A 21,689-nucleotide genomic window follows, 5' to 3' on the forward strand; every position below is an offset into this window, starting at 1 on the left:
TCATTTCTATCCCATGCCAATACAATGAGCTGGATTAGGGAACACAATGTGGATTAAATGCAGTTGTGCCAGGAGAGAAGCGTTAGTTCCCACCGTAACAGTTCTCACTGGCTACAGGCTCACAGAATCAACCACAGAACCAGCCAGGCTGGAAGAGACCTCTGGGATCAGAGTCCAACTGCTGCCCTGACACCACCATGTCAACTAGACCATGGCACTAAGTGCCATGTCCAGTCTTTTCTTAAACACGTCCAGAGATGGTGACTCCACCACCTCCCTGGGCAGCCCATTCCAATGTCTAATAACCCTTTCTGAAAAGAAATTCTTCCTAATGTCCAACCTGAACCTCCCCTGGCGAAGCTTGAGGCTGTGTCCTCTTGTCCTATCGCTAGTTGCCCGGGAGAAGAGGCCGTCTCCCACTTCACTACAACCTCCCTTCAGGTAGTTGTAGACTGCAATAAGGTCACCTCAGAGCCTCCTCTTCTCCAGGCTAAACAACCCCAGCTCCCTCAGCCGTTCCTCGTAGGTCAGACCCTCCAGACCCTTCACCAGCTTGGTCACCCTCCTCTGGACTCCCTCCAACACCTCAACGTCTTTCTTGAAGTGCGGGGCCCAGAACTGGACACAGTATTCAAGGTGCAGCCTCACCAGTGCCAAGTACAGAGGGACGATCACTTCCCTAGACCGGCTGGCTACACTATTCCTAATAGAGGCCAGGATGCCATTGGCCTTCTTGGCCACCTGGGCACACTGCTGGCTCATGTTTAGCCGGCTGTCGATCAGCACCCCCAGGTCTCTTTCCGCCAGGCCGCTTTCTAACCACTCTTCCCCCAGCCTGTAGCGCTACAGGGGGTTGTTGTGGCCAAAGCGTAAGACCCGGCACTTGTTCTTGTTGAACCTCATGCCGTTGGTCTCGGCCCATCTATCTAACCTGTCCAGATCCCTCTGTAGGGCCTTCCTACCCTCCAGCAGATCGACACTCCCACCCAGCTTGGTGTCATCTGCAAATTTGCTGAGGGTGCACTCAATCCCTACGTCTAGATCATCTATAAAGATATTGAACAGCACCGGCCCCAGAACTGAGCCCTGGGGAACACTACTAGTGACCGGCCACCAGCTGGACTTTGCCCCATTCACCACCACTCTCTGGGCTCGGCCATCCAGCCAGTTTTTAACCCATCGAAGAGTCCACCCATCCAAGCCCCGGGCAGACAGTTTGTCTAGGAGGATGCTGTGGGAGACAGTGTCGAATGCCTTACTCAAGTCTAGATAGACTACATCCACAGCCCTGCCCTCATCTACTAAGCGGGTCACTTGGTCATAGAAGGAGACCAGGTTGGTCAAGCAGGACCTGCCTTTCATGAATCCATGTTGGCTGGCCCCGATGCCCTGATTGTCCTGCATGTGCCATGTAATGGCACTCAGGATGATCTGTTCCATCACCTTGCCTGGCACCGAGGTCAGGCTGACAGGCCTATAGTTCCCTGGATCATCCTTCTGACCCTTCTTGTAGATGGGCGTTACATTTGCTAATTTCCAGTCAGCTGGAACTTCTCCAGTTAACCAGGACTGCCGGTAGATAATAGAGAGTGGTTTGGCAAGTTCATTTGCCAGCTCCTTCATTACTCTGGGGTGAATCCCATCCGGGCCCATAGCCTTGTGGGTGTCCAACTGGCACAGCAGGTCACTAACCGTCTCCTCCTGGATTATGGGAGGTTCACACAGCCCCCCATCCCTAACTTCAGGCTCTGGGGGCCGAGTTTCCTGAGGACAACCGGTCTTAACATTAAAGACCGAGGCAAAGAAGGCATTAAACACCTCTGCCTTTTCCTCATCCCCTGACATTACACAACCCTCCTCGTTCAGCAAGTGGTGGAGGCTCTCCTTGACCCTCCTTTTGCTGTTAATGTATTTGCAGAAGCTTTTTTTTGTTATCTTTGACCGTAGTAGCCAAATCAAGCTCTGAGCTTTGGCCCTTCTAATCTTCTCCCTACACAACCTGGCCACGTCCCTATAGACCTCCCAAGTTACCCGACCCTTCTTCCAGAGCAAATAGGCTCTCTTTTTTTCCTTAAGTTCTAGCCTAAGTTCTCTGTTTAACCAGGCCGGTCTTTTTCCCTGACAGCTTGCCTTCCTACACACCGGGACAGCCTGCTCCTGAATATTTACCAATTCCCTTTTGAAGCACGTCCAGCCTTCCTGGACTCCTTTGCCCTTCAGGACTGACTCCCAAGGGACTCGGTCCACCAACCTCTTAAACAGGCTAAAGTCTGCCCGCCGGAAATCTAAGGCAGGAGTTCTGCTCTTGCCCCTCCTTACTTCCCCCAATATCGAAAACTCTTAACATTTCATGGTCGCTACTCCCAAGACGGCCACCGACCCTCACATCTCCCACTAGTCCTTCTCTGTTCACAAACAACAGGTCAAGCAGGGCCCCTCCTCTAGTGGGCTCATTTACCACTTGCATGACGAAGTTGTCCTCCACACATTCTAGGAGCCTCCTAGATTGCTTCCTCTCTGCCATGTTGTATTTCCAGCAGACATCCGGCAAGTTGAAGTCGCCCACGAGTACAAGGGCCGGCGACCGGGCGGCTTCTGACAACCGCTTGTAAAACACCTTGTCCACCTGCTCATCCTGGTTGGGTGGTCTATAACAGACTCCCACCGTAATGTCCGCCCTGCCAGCCTTCCCCCTGATCTTTACCCATAGACATTCAACCTTGTCATCCTCATCATCTTCCTCAATTTCGACACAGTCCAAGCACTCCCTAACATACAACACTACCCCACCGCCTCTCCTGCTTCGCCTGTCCCTCTTAAAGAGCTTATAGCCATCCATAGCAGCACTCCAGTCATGAGAGACATCCCACCACGTTTCTGTGATGGCAACCACATCATAACCTTCCTGCTGTACAGTGGCTTCTAGCTCCTCCTGTTTGTTGCCCATACTGCGTGCATTGGTGTAAACGCACTTCAGCTGGGCTAGCGGCCTTGCCCCCGATGCAGGCCTGTCACCCCTAGGTTCATTTGTGGCTGCCCTGGTCTTATCCCCCTCCCCCATCGAACCTAGTTTAAAGACCTCTTGATCAGCCCTGCCAACTTCTGGGCCATAACCCTTTTCCCCTTCTGACTCAGCTATGCGTATGCCTCACGATGCATATGCCTCTTAAAGGAACGCTAGCCTGCATTTCAGACACATAGGGGAAACCACGGCATGTTCTTACGCTGCCTCACAAGTTATGCACTGCATCCACAGCAATGTCATCTCAAGGCATTCAGCAGAACGGATTTACGGCACACACTGTATTATTTCCAGCTCAGTTCTCAGTTTCCTGGGAGTACATTGCAGACTACTGAAGCATCCTGAGACAATAGGAAGAGACGGCTCTGGTCTGCCCGTTTCAGCTCATTCACGTCTTCACTGTAGCAAACAGGTTTCAGAGCCAATTTAATAAAGCCACTGGATAATCATTTGTAGATCCAAAAGGGTATTTTTGTTTGTAGATGCAAAGTATTTTGCTAAAAAAGGAGCACTTAAGGGTTCCCTTTCTTCAGTACAGATCAGTCAAAAAAAAAATACTAGTTTAGTGAAAGTGAGCTCTCTTTATTAAATGGAGTGCTTGGAAGCAACTGGTAACTAAATTAGGCAATTTTCCTCGGTTTTACAGGAGTCTTGTTTGAAATTTTAACTATACAGATTTCAGAACTGAAAATACTAACATCAAGTCACACAGTTCAAATTCTTAAAAAACAGACAGGCTAGTTAACATTAATAGAAGGTATGTCAGAGATTGAAGACAATGCCAGCTTTAAGTTCTTTAGCATAACTACACAGAAAATTAGGGCATTTCAGTTGTGACCTACAGAATCTTTTCTCCTCTTGCTGTGTATATAGACACCATTAATATTCACAAGGTTGTTCATTAAAATGCATGGGGCTGAGGGCAAACTGGTTATATTTACACAGGTCATGTTTTTCTGTTAAAAACAAACACTTAAAAAACTTAATTCGAGAGACGATATCATGTGCAATAACATCTGAATCAATTTTTAAAATAATTACTGCTTTCCTCTTGTTTCTCATTAAGCCAACGTTGGTGCTGCAAAATTGGCAACTTCTTCAAACCAGTTTGTTCCAGAAAAAGCTGCTCCTGTCTAGTTCTGACAGCCCGCTGCTGCTAGTGGAGGGGAGACAGGTTAAACCAACGAGCAAGCACATCTCAAGGGGAAACCGGCACCTACTGCCAAAATAAAAACACCCAAAGCAACCACAGATCCAGCAGAGAAGTTTATTAAAATCCAACTGCTTTATTTACCGCCCTTTAAAATGTAAATGGATGAAAACCAGACAAAGACTACTAGCTGTAATCCCCCCTCTGGAAGAGTGTTGCAGGCCAGTTTTCATGCTGCAGTGCATTGACTTTCTTGGAAAGCACCGCAGAGCTGAATTAAAATATTTTCAGCTGCTCTGTGAAATGGTTCATTGTTTTTGCTATACGTGCCCAACCTTCAAACATTTCAAATATCGCATATCAGACTTCATAAAATGTAAATTTTGCAAGGGCCGATTCTCCACCCACTTCTGAATGCCTTAAGAAATTCTGAAGGGAGAGTTTATCTTCACATCCAAGGCTGTCCAATGCATTTCCTTCGACAACACAATTATAAGAAGTGCCATAATTGCAACAAAGGGAAATACCGCTATTGTGGGATAGACAATATTCAAGTACAAGATGATGAATAAAAAAACCTCACTGCCTTGAAATGAACGTGCTTAAACGACGATGCAGAAGCTGCCAACAATTACGCCAACTGTCACTGCTGACTGTGATGAGCATTTCTTTCATCAAAATTAAAATACATTCTTTCAAGTCCTGAAATTGTCAAGTAGTTCTAACTTATATGTAATGAATTCAAGCATACAAGATGCAAGGATTTTTATGATTCAATGACATTCTTGCATCATTTTCTCTGAGTAGCCTAGTATTTAATTTTTCAAGTTGCCAACATTTTGAAAGTGTGTTTAATGCTGCCTAGATTCATACGTTCTACTGAAATACCATTTTGCAGACACTCTAGGTTCCTGCCAACAGTGCTCAAGTCCATTGTATCCACGTGCTTCTGGAACTGGGAAATTAATACCTTTCTCCCTGAATACCAACATGTTAGCATGTTGTTATTACTATTTAAAAAAAAGATCACTGGGATAAAAAGTTTCTATTGCCAGAAACTCTGGTAAGGAGATGGACCCCGCCCTAGAGTTGTGAGCACGACACAGCTAGTAGTCATTTCTTTGTAGCAAGAAATTCCATAGTCTGGGCTTCATCTTATTAGAGTTCTCATCTACTACCAGCTGACAGTTCAGTAGTTGCAGTACAATGCATCTATTACCAGAAATGATACTTATAAAAAAAGTAAGCAAGCAGATAGTCACTTGGGCAGTTGGAGCCAGTCACAAGCCAAAGAACCAAGCCTTTCTGGAAGTCACTGAAGGGGTTGGTTCTTTTTAACCCTTTGTTAAAAGGGTTAAAAACCCTTTCCCACTTCCTCCATTTAGCCCCCAATAGCATAACGTTCCCATCAACACTGAGCAGATGTGAAGGTAAAAAAAAAAAGCCTCAATAAATAACTTCTAAGAATCTGGACCACATTAAGGGAACAAAGTTGGAAGCAGTAGTGAGAGCAACAGGAGGTAACAGGCTTTAGAGTATTTCAGGAGAAATGCCATCCAAAACAGGAATGCTAATGCAATTCAAGGCCTTTGGCTAGCTCATGTTACTCCCTCTCTTCTTCGAGTACAGAGATGCACCCTTGCAATCTGTTCCTTCACAGGTCTCCTCCCATTCTCAAAATGATCACCGCCCAATAACTGGAAACTACCTATCAGGACTTGGGAAACTAGCCTCTTGGCCCTCATTTTTCAAGCCACTAGCCTCAGGGGAGCAATTCAGGTGCCTAAACAGACATACCTAATTTGAGGAGGATATCCTGCCTGGCTTCCAGCTACTATTCCAGAAGGAAATAGGTCTCCTGTGGATTCTGCAGTACATCTGCCAGCCCTTTTCTTGAATATCACAGGCATCCCAGAAATTCAGAAGCGGCAGAAGATATTCCACTTTGGACAGTGAATCTCAACTTACCTGTCTACTCTATTCCACATATCTTTGCTATGGTGATTTCAAATTCCTGGTGGAAAATGAAGGGCACACGGAAGATCTCTTATGTAGTGCAGTAGACAAACTGCAGTCTCTAGCTCCAAAGGAAAACTTGGTTAAAATACCTTAAGTGTCAATATTCAGAGCCATCAACTTTTTAACTGCAGTGTTTGCTGTATCCATCTGTATTCTGCTTTATAGTTATCTATTTTGAAGTTCTCCTCGAGGACAGACTTATAGTTCAGACAAAAGTCAGCAATCATAGAATCATAGAATTCTATGGGTTGGAAGGGACCTTAAAGATCATCTAGTTCCAACTCCCCTGCCACAGGCAGGGACACCTTCCCACTAGACCAGGTTGCTCAAAGCCCCATCCAATCTGGCCTTGAACACTGCCAGGGAGGGGGCATCCACAACATCTCTGGGCAACCTGTGCCAGTGTCTCACCACCCTCACAGGAAAGAATTGCTTCCTAATATCTAATCTAAATCTACCCTCTTTCAGTTTAAAACCATTCCCCCTTGTCCTGTCATTACTTGCCCTTGTAAAAAGCTCCTCTCCCGCTTGCCTGTAGGCCCCCTTCTATGCTATGAGGTCTCCCCGAAGCCTTCTCTTCTCCAGCCTGAACAGCCCCAACTCTCTCAGCCTGTATTCATAGGAGAGGTGTTCCAGCCCTCTGATCACCTTCATGGCCCTCCTCTGGACTCTCTCCAACAGCTCCATGTCCTTCTTATGTTGGAGGCCCCAGAGCTGTACGCAGTACTCCAGGTAGGGTCTCATGAGAGCGAGGTAAAGGGGCAGAATCACCCTGTATTACCCTGTATCATACTTACTCTATTATGTTTCCTTCAAATGATCTCAAAATATAAATTACAGTGATGTAATAAATATAATGGAAGACTCCATCAACTTTTATCCATAAATTGTATATGCGGGGAATGGATGTTCAAAAGTACATAGAAATAACATGTTAATTTAGAATAACAGGTTCTGCCTTTGTTTACATTATTTTATTTGGTATGGGGGGGGGGAGAGAAGAAAAAGAAAGGGTGGGCTGATATTAAAAAAAATAGATTTTTTGCTAATTAGAATCATAAAATTATTTAGGTTGGAAAAGACCATTAAGATCATCGAGTCCAACCATTAACTTAACACTGCCAAGTCCACCACTAAACCATGTCCCTAAGTACCACATCTACACAGCTTTTAAATACCTCCAGGGATGGTGACTCAACCACTTCGCCGGGCAGTCTGTTCCAATGTTTGACAACTCTTTCTGTGAAGAAATTTTTCCTAATATCCAATCTAAACCTCCCCTGGCACAACTTGAGGCCATTTCCTCTCGTCCTTGTCACGTCATCTGGGAAAAGAGATGCCCACCTCACTACAACCTCTCCTCAGGTAGTTGTAGAGAGTGATAAGATCTCCCCTCAGCCTCTTTTTCTTCCCCAGGCTAAACCACCCCAGTTGCCTCAGCTGCTCCTCATAAGACTGTTTAATACTAAAGCTTGTCACACATAGAATTTTTGCATCTATGAAAAAAGTAACTCTTAATGACAGCACAGAAATAATACTGATTTACTATGTGGAAGTGACCCCATAAAGTTAAACTTTGCACTTGAAAGACAGATAAAGTTTCTTTGCGGTGTTGCCAAATTTTAATACCTTGGTGGGATTCATCTAAGTGTTGATTTACATGAAGTTCCCTTCATATTCAATGCAGACCTAGGTAATACAGTTTGGTCATGAGTCATCTCATCCTTAAAGCAGATGTCTACACTTGGTCAGATGAATGATACCTTAAAAACATCCACTTCTTTCCAGTAGCTACGCTAATACTTGTATCCACCCTTGGGCATCCAGTTCAACTGCAAGAATCCCTCCAATATTCTACACCCAGTAATTAGGAAGGAGAATATCCTCCAAGTTATCTCCAAGTTACAAGCATTGCACTTTTGGGTGTAGACACACAAGAATAAAAAGCTAACACTCTTTATATTCCTCTATTATATGTGCCCAGTATCCCACAGCACTGCCATAAGGGTTTAAAAAGCAAGGTGACCAGCTTTTTCCAGATCCCACATAACTTTAAGACTACAAAGCTGGAGCAATATATGCATTGCGAGATCCACAGAGACTATACAGCCTCCAAGAACCAGCATTAATTAAGAAGCAGCGTTGTTCTCTCTACTCTGACAACGCATTAATACGAAAATTCCTGAATGTAACTAATAAAACTTATTCCTTCTGGGTTGAAGAGATGTGCTGACTGATCAAGTAAGAACGACACTGGTTTCAAATAGCTGCCCTACAGCTCTCAGAAAACAGCAGGTTACAGAGGCAGCAGTGATATTACTTGTGCTCCCACTGTATATCTTCTGATAGTTTCTTGTTGTAATCTTCAGTAGATAACTGAACCATGAACTAGACCCTGTTGGCTGATGTGAACATCCACATCCACTGAAGAAATCTAGTCTTCCCATGGTTTCCCCCATTTTCCCAAAACCAGAGAAGAGCTCCTTCAAAGGTGCTTTCCCAGCATGACACTCTCTGTACTAACAATGAAGCTCAGGGAAATTAATATTCTACCAAAACTGGTCTTCGTAAATGCCATTACCTGTCCTTTAGATTCACTTGATCTATTTCCACCTTCTTGTGCCACACTTCCTGAAAGGACTGATCATATATTAGTTTAGACAATAAAGTTCTGGAAATATTACACTTTGCCTCCTACACCAGTTTGGGAATGAACTAGGACTACACTTCTATTCCTACTCTATTTTTAAAGAATATTCACCAGGGTTCAGCCATGGCATTGTGGTTCTTAACCTGCTTGGCTGGCATAACGACAAATGAAAATACAACCAACCACAACTTTAAGGCAGAACAACAGCTATTCTGGCAAAGGTTTGAAGTCAGACATCGTGCAGCTCCTAGCACCTATACTACATTCCCAATAATTTAAATCAGTCTAAAGGCAGCCAAAGAAAACCTTATTAAATCTGATCTCATCCCAATGGAACTGGAAGCAGGGAAAAAGAAAAAAACCCCACACAATAAACACAATCAGATTGGAACACAATACAATAATACTGTTGCTAAATGGACTTTAAAAGGATGCAAGATTAGCGTTTAGCTTCTTAAAGAATCCAGCCTACATTCAGCTCTTGCACAAAGGGTGGTACGGAGGGAAGAGGACTGTCAGTTCAATGCATTAGAGATGCTCATGCATAAAGTCATCTTCATTTTGCGGAAACAGCTTCTAGAATGATTATTTTGAGAAGGTATCTTTGGCCTTGTTGAATTTAAACCGCAGTGATAATAATCTAAAAGACATATGAGCTACCATAAACTGTGGCTTTGCTTCTAAGTTGTATCTGGTCCCAGTTATAAGGCCATTTCTAAGAAGAAAAAGGAAACAGAGGACTGTCTCCCAGTCTGCAGTTGAACCTTCTCAGTCCATCAAGATACACAGAATTTTACCGATGGTGCCAGTCCCAACAGTTTATACAACAAATACTTATTTATCAAGTGGTAAGAGCAAATCTAGCAGGCCATTCTTATGACACAGAATAAGACCCTATTGCTAGGGTTGGTTTTTTTTTGTTTAATCTTCACTGCCAGAAGACGTGGGAAGACCACAGGCCCTCCCTGTATATTCCATCCCAGGCTCTTCTGAACACTTTTCCACAACACAGGACTCTGCCTTTGCTATGAAGCAGGGAATAACCATTCTATGCCACAGCCTGGAGTGTAATATTTGAAGAAAGGGCTGCTAGCATCTCTGGACTCACATTCAGGTAGACCATGGAAAGCCAACTACATCTATGTTTATCCCAGGAAAGAATTCTATGTATCTATATTTTGAGATAATACTTACTCAGACAAGGTTTAAAGCATGAGTTCTGAATCCACATTTGAGTTTCTTGCATAGAGAAGGGATTGAGGACAGTTAAGTAGAGGTTCTCAAAGGAGATCAAGTTCCTTTAACATTTGATTAGATTAAACAATCTAAGTATTCTAAGCTATTTTGGGGGTTTCAAAGAAAGATTTGCTAGCCAGCGGGTTATACCCTCATAGTCCCCACTCACTATCAGCAATGGGAAGAGAAAACAGAACTATTGAAGGTCAAGCAGTCTGTAGTTGGTAAGCTCAACAGTTCATAGGCTAAAACAACTGGGAACAATAGCTGCTAATGTGTGATGAAAGATGCCCAAAGAAGACAAAAGCAAGTAAGGAACAGAACTACTGAGAGCTGACAACCAACTGCTTAAAGAAGCAAAGGTACTACTGGAACCGGGAAGCTGTAAACACTCAAAAGACCTAAATCTAACCCTCAAGTATGCTACCTCCAAGATTTAAACATTCCCAGGACATTTAGCCCTTCCTGAGGTCCTGCTATCAGGCACTGCATATCACTACACAGTTCTATATTCATTCAACAAAGCTTGTCTGCTAAATAGACTGTCTTTATTTCAGCTTCTTACTGATCAGTTGCCCACTACCCTAATTAATCACTTTGGGGATGGGCAATGCTATGAATTTCAACTTTTACTCTTTTACTTGAAAACTATTGAAACAATAGTTACAAGTCACAGAAGTTTTCCCAAAGGCAAAGATGATTTGTGAGACCCCACCTGGAATACTGCATCCAGCTCTGGGGGCCCCAACATAAGGACATGGAGCTGTTGGAGAGAGTCCAGAGGAGGGCCACGAAGATGATGAGAGGGCTGGAACACCTCTCCTATGAATACAGGCTGAGAGAGTTGGGGTTGTTCAGCCTGGAGAAGAGAAGGCTCTGGGGAGACCTTATAGCAGCCTTCCAGAACCTTGAGGGGGCCTATAGGAAAGCGGGAGAGGGACTTTTTACGACGGCAAGTAGTGACAGGACGAGGGGGGACGGTTTTAAACTGAAAGAGGGTAGATTTAGATTAGATACTAAGAAGAAGTTCTTTACTTCGAGGGTGGTGAGACACTGGCACAGGTTGCCCAGAGAAGTTGTGGATGCCCCCTCCCTGGCAGTGTTTAAGGCCAGGTTGGATGGGGCTTTGAGCAACCTGGTCTAGTGGAAGGTGTCCTTGCCTGTGGCAGGGGGTTGGAACTAGATGATCTTTAAAGTCCCTTCCAACCCATAGAATTCTATGATTCAAAGCTACTTCCATTTCTCCTTAAACTAACTGACTAGGAGGGCAGGTACTTCACACTCCTACATTACTTCAGCAAGCAGTTTACTCATTTTAAAGCGAAGTCCAGGCTGGAAAAAAAAAAAAAAAAGTATGTTTCAATTCACACTTTTGTTGTTCAGGCCAATCTTGCATACTATTCCCTTCTAGTAAATGGGCTTGATGGTGCTGGGCTGTTTTACCAAGGCACTGTACCTTGCATTTAATATTAGAACCTTGCTCCCACTTTAAAATGTCTTATTCTCCAGCCCCAGCAGAGTGCTGCAGCTCTCTACTACTCTTCCCACTTATTCCGGCACAGCTGCCCGTGTTCCCTGCCCTAACCAGCATCATCAACATTACAAGTATCCTGATGTAGCAAGTTCAGCAGCAGCCTAAGCCTAACACGAACTTCTGTTAAGCTGCCTTATAGCATTAGTTCAACAAACTTCAACTCCGCACATCCTTAACCGTGTTGTGACCGTATAGCAGATGCCTAGAAATGAATGAAGTGGATTAAGGGAACTTCTAAGTTTACTACATGCCTTCTTAACTCAAGTAGACATCCCAGAAAATACACAGGGTTTTTCCAAGTCAACATTTTCATAAAAATAGTCCTGTTTCTTTTTCACTATGTACAGTACAAACAGATGTGTCAGCTCACTGGGAAAATATACAGTCACTTTTCAAATTAGGTAATCATTTTAGTTCAAAGGGTATTTCAGCTACAATCTTGTTTTATTCAAATTGCTCTATATTCACTTGAGGGACTATAGTAGAAAGGGGAACTCACCACTTTAAAAAAAAAGTTGCCTGTGGCAACTTACTTATTATTCAGAAGCGGGAATCTTTCTACAGTCAGAAAGCAAATGGCTCGATTCTCTTGTCCATGTACTCCCACTTACGGAGGGTTTAGCACTGGAGCTGCAGATTTCTTTTTTGAAATGAGGATGTCCTCATGACCCAAATCCACTTTAGAAACAAGGGTCCTCAAAACCCACGAGTACAGTTCAAACAGCTGAGACTTGCTTACTGTCTTCCATTTTTTCCATAGCCCACTGAAACTTCAAAAAAAACTAGAAAGCTTGTTTAACATCAGTCCTCTATCATCAGTTAGTAATGTATGCAAGGTAATACACAATTTTCTCCCACATAAAAGCTTCACATAAGCATTTACTTGCAGCAATGGAAAGACAGTATCAAGTAATTAGGAACATTCTTTTGCTCAACCTTCAGTTTCCTACCTGACTTTACAAGACTGTTTCTTTTTAAGAATGGTGTAATTTTCTTAGTTACTTCAAACAACTGTTTCATACTTTCTTTGATTGTAACCATTTATGTTTTTATACATTCTCTCTGGCCACTAGAAAAAAGTAGATATTTAGTCAGTTCAACTATGAGACTGACATCTTCAAAGCATGTTTGAGCTGGAAGTACATAGTTTATAAACAGTAAACGACTCCATAGCTACCTAACTGCTGAGGTAAATTTTAACATCATCACTGGAATTCTTCTATGAAAACAATTTTTCTGTGACCTTTAAATTAGGCAAAGAAAAAAGAACGCATTATTAAACTGTTACACAAAAGTTGAGTAAGAGATAGTAAGTCCAGTAGGAGATTTTGCTACTATTTCCAATTCAGCCACATAATCTGCATAGGTCCACAATGCAATCTACAGGCCCATATTCACCTGAAGAACCCTGCCTGACCAGCATATTATTGTTAGAAAAATCACTGAAAACTACTGTATTAAAGTATTTCATCTTATTGTAAAAAAACTTCTAAATTCTAAATTTCAATTTTCAGAAATAATAGCTTTTTCATAAGTAGTCAGTTATTCATACTGAAATACACTCACATTAAAATTCACTTTACATTCTTTTCGGTTTTCCCCTGTCTCATTTTTAGATTAGATATAATGGGCAAAATACGAGCTTCACACGTTTATTGCTACTGGGAAATTCCACTAAATAATATGGAAATTCCACCCACAGCATCTCAACACAAACTCGCACAACCTTGGCATAAAGCTTTTCCTGTACAAAAGACCAGCTTCTTTAACAACACTACCTTCCAAATCAAGAGTTTCAACAAAATTCCTTTCTTAAATTTAACAAACTGGGTAAAGTTGAGTGAACATGGCCACTTTGTAGTACTCACGTAAGTCAGCAGGCCAACTTAAAAGCCTGCTGCATGGCCTACCAACTCTTCAGTACATTCCTCCGATGAACAAACTAGCCCACAAAGAGCACACTCCGTCCTCAACTTGCCTCTTAATGAACACAGGCACCATTATTTTTCCCTTGCTCTTCACACAAGCAATTTTCCTAAGAGGTATCTCCATCATATGCATTAAAACAACCCAATATACTTTCAACTAGATATGCACCTGAGAATTTTTAATACATTAGTATATATTCCCTCTCCTGTAACCTTATGATCTAGGATTCGTTTCCATTATTAAAAGTACTACTTGCTTACCAGAGACATTATAAGCAGAGTTTGTATTGGAACTCAGCTAGTCTGGCCTCCGATGATTTAAATCTTTGCCTAAAAAGGTTTCACAGAGCAGTTCAGCTATTTTGGTAACTTCTACAGACTAACTTCTAAAAGGCTTCTAAAGAAAATGAATATCACTGCAGTTGTTTTTAACACTCATCTGATGTTTCTGACGGATTCAGCTTTTCAGTCTCCCACTTTCTATTGGTGAAAGAAGCAAGAATGTAAATGCATCTACCCTAGCCTCGACATACTATTCTGTAGCCATACATAAGATAATAAGCATCTAATATACACTTATATTAATCATATATTGGAGGAAGCATGATTAAAGCTTCTTTCAGCATCATGTTGTCCACCTTAATAAAGAGAATGCATAGGTATGTTGACTGATTTTCTTTGAATTCCTGGTAGAAGAGAATGTAGAAATTTTTGGCAAATATATCCTCTACTTCAAATTACACTTGCACAATTAGTATCATATCCCAACATACATATCTTGAAAGCATAACTTCTTCTAAAAGAAGGGAATTATAATTAGAAAAACAAGAACCTTCTCTAGACAGTTTACTAATTAATATTTTAAGTTTTTACTAGTTTCATGACTTTTTAGTCAAGAGGTTTGTCCATTACAGGCTATCAAAACAATAATATTATATTTCACCTGTAACAATATTAAATGCTTTTCACATATGCAATCTCTGGGGCTCCAGGATTTTTCAATTCAAAGTAAGCACAATTCAAAAATAGTATGAAAACTAGGTATATCTTTCCTATACGTGTTCCTATAATGTATATTATTTTCAATTATTAGCACTCCCAAATCTCCTTAAGTTTGTTACAGTGTAAACAATTCAATTCTTGATGGCACCACAGCGGAAGTAAGACTTGTGAAAGGATGCATAAACGCAACCAGATATGTGCAAGTGTGAGTGTATACCCATACAAATAAAATCTGGATTATGTAATGGCAAAGATGGAGAGAATTCACTTTAAGCAAGTGGCAATATGAAAGGTGAAATGGAAATAATCATATGTAGCAGGCAGATTAAAGAAAAAAAAAAATCTTAAGTCTTCTTAGACTACCAAGACCTGGAAGAAAAATTGATCTTCACCATAAGAAAGCTCAAATGAAGCCATTATATCCTTCAAACTAACTAATAAGGATCCTAATCATTAGGAAACTGAAAGAGGGAAAGAACACGTTACACACAGAGAAATAAAAAATTTAAGTTAATTTCAAAAAGCTGTATTTTCAAGGTCAAATGAAGTGATGACATTGGAAAGTCCAGATATCAAGATCAGATGAGAGTCTGAAAAAGTTTAAAGCTATCTGGATAAGGACTGACTGTGGGACATAATAAACAGCAGATGCCATCCACATACATGAGGAGATATCAAGGGTTAGGTCTTCATTCCATGCCTTATAGACCTCCAAACCATACTGGTAAACAAATATTTCTGGACATTAATAAGCTCAAATATGAAACATGAGCATCACTGAAATCCTTGTTTAGTAACTCCGAAGTATTTATTCCTTAATTAATAGCAAGTATCAAACATATTTGAGTTGTTAGTCTGGGCACTGCCCAAGAATTTATATCCTGGGAGTGTCCAAACTTTACATGCTTTTAACAGCTTCATACAAATTTGTTTGCTAGTAGGTTTGTCTATAGATAAAACAAAGGAAAAAAAATCCCTCTACTAATTTTGGTATTGACACTAGTAAGATTTAATCATGATACCTGCATAAAACTTTACTACGCATTTCCATTCACAAGTTTTTCCCCACACCAGTTCCCAATCTACTTCGTGTACAGGTTGATAGTAAAGAACAAACAATGGTGTTTACAACTTAAAGCAAAATAAATAGTTTTGAAAAGGAATAGAATATCAGTCTGTAACTTTGCAGTTTTCATGTACCTCCTTCACATTTTAAAATTCCACAAGAGTACTATGATGTCCAGATACTCCCCATATTACGAACGCTGTCCTTTAATTAAGTATAGACTACTACTCAGCTAGTCATTGAAGCACCACCCAGCACAAAATTTGGGCAAATGGCGGATTTCTAATAACAGCCTTCTTGTATGCACCAGTTATAACTCACACAATTAAACAGTAAAGAATGGCCATTTGAGAAACAAAAAGAAAACAGATATGAAGTTAGCCAAGATATTGAGTAGCAGTGTCCGCAGACACTTGCTCACAAGCTAGTATCCCATTTACAGACCCACTCTTGCAGCATTCCCCACAGTTCACAAGGTTCTCTGCCTGGCAACACATTTTTTGGCAATGCAACGGTAAAAATATCACCTACATCTAATAAGTTGCCATTGGACATACAGAAAACAAGCAGGGAGTTCTCCAGTGCTAACACCATTGAAGTCTGACACACAGTTGATGCTGCAACGCCTTAAACTTCAGGAACGGTACAGAGATCAGAAACTCCAGTGTTTTCTTTTCTATAGAAATTATTTCAAAACTGAATGCATGTGGCAGTACAGAGTATTTCCATGCCAACTGGCCTTGCCACCAGCCTACCTTGCAGGAGGAATACTGATTAACATCCACCACAGAAAACTTCTTTGCATGTCTTGACACTTGTCTTTGCCGTTACCCATGCTAAACCTCGTATTCAAGTGAGCAACACGTGAATTCTTAATTCACTCTAGATCCTTAAGTTTGAAAAAATTGTTCGCAGCACTCCTTTATTAGTTGTTAGTATCTTCACAGAAAGAGAGCCAAATATTCTCTCAAGTAAACTTGTCTATATGTTGGAAGTTGAAGGTACATGTTATTCTAGTAAAGCGAAGAACTGTTTCTGCTTGGAAACAGTTTACTGAAGACAAAAAGCATATCCAGATTATCCTTGAAACTCAGTTCCTCTTTAGCTACCCGTTTCTCAACTAATTTGGATATTAGCACAACACTCCATCTCAAGGCCGGCTCAGTGAAGCACTTTTCAAATCACATCCTCTCCTTTGTTCAAAACAAGACTCCCTTCTACCAATCTTCAGGCTTCTTTTTGTGCAACATCTCACTGCTCAGCACACGTGCCTTAGCAGTCTGTCTGCTTATCTTTCAGGAGCTTTTCATAGTTTGTAATTCCATTGTGTTCCTTACCTAGGACATTCCTTCCAGCACAAATAGCTTCCTTGCTGTTTATTTCTTCAGTTTAGTCACAGTAATCTCATAATTTACATCATGAGAAGCATTTACTATCCAACTTCCTAAGCTTATACTCTTCAGTATATTTCTTCAGGTCACTCCTCATAAACATTTTGCACAACACATTACCAGAAGAGGTCACAGATTTGCACTATTTTGTCCTTCCTTCCGTCTTCTGAGGATTTAAGAACTCCCCCAACCAAAACTTTTTTCCTCAATATAATCAGCTTTAGACACTGACACTTTTTTTTTTAATCCTAACTTAAGTTTACAACTTTTTTATATCAGTTGGAAAACAGAAATCATCCAATGCACCTCATCAAGTTAGGCCTTAGCTAGCTAGTATACAGCCATTTTCATTTTAACTGGGTCAAAACCATGACAAGAAAAGACGTAAAGAATGTGTCAAGGAGAGTGAGATCTATACAAGTCTCTTCTTCCTATTAGACAATGAATGATAGCATGGAAGTATGAGAATAACTTGAAAGAAAAGTCAACAGGGTAAAAATAATGTCACCAAAAAAATAGTATGTCTGTAAATTTGGAGAATAAGGAGGAACATATGCTGTATAATTCATTCATACAGAACCAACACACACAGTCAAAAGGAGGGAATAGAACTGTAAGTTTACTGTTGCTACAATACATTATTTCATCTATTGTTTGTCCTCTCGGGCTGATGTTTGAATAGCACCAATCTTTTCTTACGATGCATCTCATTTCTTACTCAACTACAGACACCTATTTCTGCTATATTTAAATAGAACATCTGGGAATTGAGCTATGCTGTTCATGACCTCAAAACTCATACGATGGTGATTATATTGTCTCTCAGCCTATGTTCAACCCCTGAGCTAGCTGCATCTCTGCCCTCTTTCTCGTAAGTATCTCAGCTTGAAATATCTCATTATACACTAAAGCTTGTGCTTTTTCCATTCCTCCCATGCAGAACTTCACAGTTCTACTCATGGACATCTAAGCAATAACATATCCTGGATCAGCCAAGCTTAAGTATACTGGCTTTGGGTCTCACAGATTTTCCCACTCTGAGTAGGCAGTTTGACTACTACATAAATTACATGCTAAAATTAAAGACTGAATGAATACACTAACACAGACATCCGTGTAGATGAAGAAGCTCAGCATATCCTGTCAATAACATACTCAGGACTTTCTCAGATATTCTCAAGCAAGGCTGTCTCTCCAATTGTCCCCAATATTCCTTTCTCTCAAAAGGGTGCTCCTTTATGAATTGCTGCAAACATTGGCACATTCAAGTTGTAGTCCTTCTGGTCAGAACTTCTGGCAGGATGGTAAAGGTTTCCTAAATGAACTTAAAGGACAATGGCCAATAATTGCTTAAGAATGGCCAATCTGGAGTTACTACTTCTTTCTTCACGTAGAAATTTTCACTTGAGCCCCCACTACACATCCCAATAATCACAACCTCCACTAATACCTATAGAGAAGCTCAATTTCTATCACACTTCCCTTTTCTATTCAAGTTTCTCCAGGATCTTCACCCATTTCCACTAGAGGATGCTTGTTAGCACCTTTTCCTAAGATGAAGTTGCCTTTAGCAAAATAAAGTGACCTACTAGACCAAAGAGCGGTAAGAAAAAAGAAAAATATTAGGAAAGTACTTTCAGACAGTAGGAGTTTATTGCCCATCTCCTAGAGCACTGACATAAACTACTATGTCAGTACGCGAGTTTACCAAATCTTCCTCGCGGCATTCTCCCTTCAGCGCGACAATTAAGCAAGTTTTACATCCGTGCATGACCAGATCCACCCAGCTGCCCATCCCGTGGACAAGCGGCATTGCTTCTCCGCGCTTGTCATCGCCCCGGCGCTCGGACCCCTCCCCGGCCCACGCCACGCACAGGGGCTGCCCTCCGGCGGGGCTCCCAGCTGCCAGCCTGGACACACTACTCAGAAACTGTTTTCTCGCTACGTTTTTCTGCCTTCCGATCGCCCCGTATTAAGGTTTTCCCCAGGCGAGAGGCCAAAGCAAGCCCTCCTGGGAGCAAAGTCCCGCCCCGGCGCCCACTGCGGGGAGCTGCCCAGGCCGGCCGCGGCCCCCGAGGCGGGCGGAGGAGGGGGACGGCTCCCGCCTCTCCTCTCTATCCACACAGAGAGGTCCTGGGAAAGTAATTTACTGCCTTCCTTTCAAGGTGGGAAATTTAAAAAAAAAAAACAACATAATAATTAAGAAGAAAATACCACAATCCCCCCGCCAGCCTCGGCGCTGGCGAGCAGCGAGCACAGCCCGCCCCGAGCCCGCCCTGACGGGTCCCTGCCCCCGGCAGCCCCACGGGCGGGCACCTGCACCCCGCCCACAGCACCCGCTGCTTCCCAAGTTCCTGTCGCGACAACTCCCGCCCCCCACGTCTATCGCGACGCATACGCCTCCCGAGGGGGCAGGGGGGGAAGCGCGCGGGGTGGAGGGGGCAGCACCCACAACTACGGGGGCCGTGGGCCAGGCGGAGGGAAGGGCTCGGCGGCCGAAGGGCCACTTACCGGGCGTGCAGTGCAGGGATGAGGCAGGCGAAGAGACAGGCGAGGAGGGGGGGGGCGCCGGCAGCTGCGGCTCCTTGTGGGTGCCGGCGGCCGAGGAGGGGATGGCGGGGGGCAGCATGAGGTAGCGGTCGGGCTGCGGCAGGCAGCGGAGGCAGACCGAGTGGAGGCAGGGCAGCAGCTTGGGCCGCCGGCTCTGGATGGGCTGCCCGCACACGCCGCAAGTGTCCAACAGGTTGAGCGGGGCCACCTCCCCGCCGCGCTCCGCCGGGCCCTGCCGGCTCTCGGCCTCGTTCTCCCCGCTCAGCGCCGCCGCCCCCGTGCGATCCGCCGGGCACGGCCCCCCCACCACTGCCACTGCCGCTGCTGCCGCCGCCGCCGCCGCTGCTGCTGCCGCCTCTTCCATTGTCCTGCGCCGGCCGCCGCCGGAGCGCCGAAGGGAGGCGGGGCGGCCCCGCTGCCCGCGCCCCCGCGCCGACCCCCACGCCGCGCGGCCCGCGGATGTTTGTGTGCCTGCCCCGGGAGGAGCCTGCCCCGCCGCGCCACACGGCCAACGGCCACCCGCGCCCCGCCCCTCGCCACGCTGCGCCCAGCCCCGCCCGCCGTCCCAGCCCTGGTGCCCCGCCCCGCCCCGCCGCGCCACTCCCCCTTCGGGCCCACGCTCCTCTGCCGCCTACGTGCGGCGACCGCTTCTACCCCCCCCAGGAACCATCCCGACCGCCGGCGGAAGCCCCGCCCCTAGATGCCCCGCCCCCACAAAGCCCCGCCCCACACCGCCTTGTCCCTGGGTGGTCGGCGGGGCTGTTCCCACCGCGGCCAGCGGCGGCCCCAGGGCGGCTCTGAGGCGGCCGAGTTGCTGCTGCCCATAGCCGGTCACCACCGGCACACACCCTGTGCCTCCCCGGGGCCCTGCGCCCCACCAGCCCACACCCGCTGCGTTAAAGGCTTCCTGCCGGCCCTGCTGGAGCCCATGGTCTGCTCTGCCCCTGCCGAAATGGCCGCCCTCTCGTCTGGGTAGAAGGCCCAGCCCACGGCCGGCAGCATGTGGGCAGCCTGGCGCTGGCTGGCTGAGAGGCCTTCACCCCTTGGAGAGGTCGTTAAAGAGGTTGTCCTTCTCCATGGCTTTATGTGCGGGTGTCTGTTAAGTTTTGACCCCCGTTTGGTTAGGCGGATCACATCCACGCTGCTACGTGCAGGCATGTTACCTGGCTGAAACTAATTGGCGATCGGTGAAATTAAACAAATATGATGGAATAGTAAAATTCTGGTTTGGGCGCAACATTTTATTTAATCAAACGCTTTAACTTAAGTACACGTGCAGACACGAAGCACTGCTTGCACAGTGGTCACAGGTCAATCGTAAACCGATCCAAGCTACTCAGAATATTCCAGATGGCTCTACGCTTAAAATCCGAGAGTGGCCAGTGTGCTTCCCGCTTCCTTGCAATCCCATCAAGACCCTAACATCAGACCCACAATAAATAGGAGCATAAAAAAGCCGTACATGACAGAAGACGAATTTCCTCAGCACATAGAACAACTGTGTACAGGAGCATTGTCATGATTCAGCATGTCTCACACCCATAATTTACCATGATAACAGGAGAAGAACACTACAGGTTGTTTCAGGGGGGAAAAAAAAGCAGATTTGGCTTTACGATGAGGAACTGTTAAGAGATAAATGTCATTCCCTGCTTAAGAGTATCAACAGAGGGGACAAACCATATCTTCTCAACTCTTGACCTGACAACGCATAGGGCAAAAATGTCACCAGAAGCAGTTTTCTGAAGCCCGCTTTCTGCCTTCCAGTCCAGCTGCCTCTTTCCCTTTGCTGAGACTCAACAAGTGATAGGGTAGAGCTTCGTCATCCTCTTTCTCTGATCCCCCACACACCGGCTTGGCTATCCAACACCCTACAATGATGTTGTAACAATTCATTGTAATGGGAGCTAACACGCTGAGAGCATGTAAGTATTAATGATGAAACGGGTTCAGGAATAAAGCTAAAGAGGATGGTACAGGTTCCATAAGGTGCAAAAGTATCAAAAATGCCATTAAAATGGGTCTGTCAGGAAACAGGCAATAAATGAAGTACATTTGATTAGTTTTAATGGCAAACATGATCAGAAAGTCAATGAATAATATATTTTTGAGGGATGATAGCAAGTCATAAGATCGTCAAA

At 44.0% G+C, this 21,689-nt stretch overlaps 1 protein-coding gene across 1 annotated transcript in view; it reads right to left on the reverse strand.

The window, feature by feature from the left end:
* The window catches only part of TRIM24 (tripartite motif containing 24), a 66,903-nt gene extending 46,991 nt beyond the window's left edge, over positions 1 to 19,912 (reverse strand). Inside the window, exon 1 of the mRNA XM_068400901.1 lies at positions 19,510 to 19,912. Coding sequence (XP_068257002.1) covers positions 19,510 to 19,912 — 403 coding nt within the window. The remainder of the gene's footprint in view (positions 1 to 19,509) is intronic.
* Positions 19,913 to 21,689: the final 1,777 nt, after the last annotated feature.

This window comes from Nyctibius grandis, chromosome 5 (genome assembly GCF_013368605.1).
Source record: "Nyctibius grandis isolate bNycGra1 chromosome 5, bNycGra1.pri, whole genome shotgun sequence".
Lineage (NCBI taxonomy): Eukaryota > Metazoa > Chordata > Aves > Nyctibiiformes > Nyctibiidae > Nyctibius > Nyctibius grandis.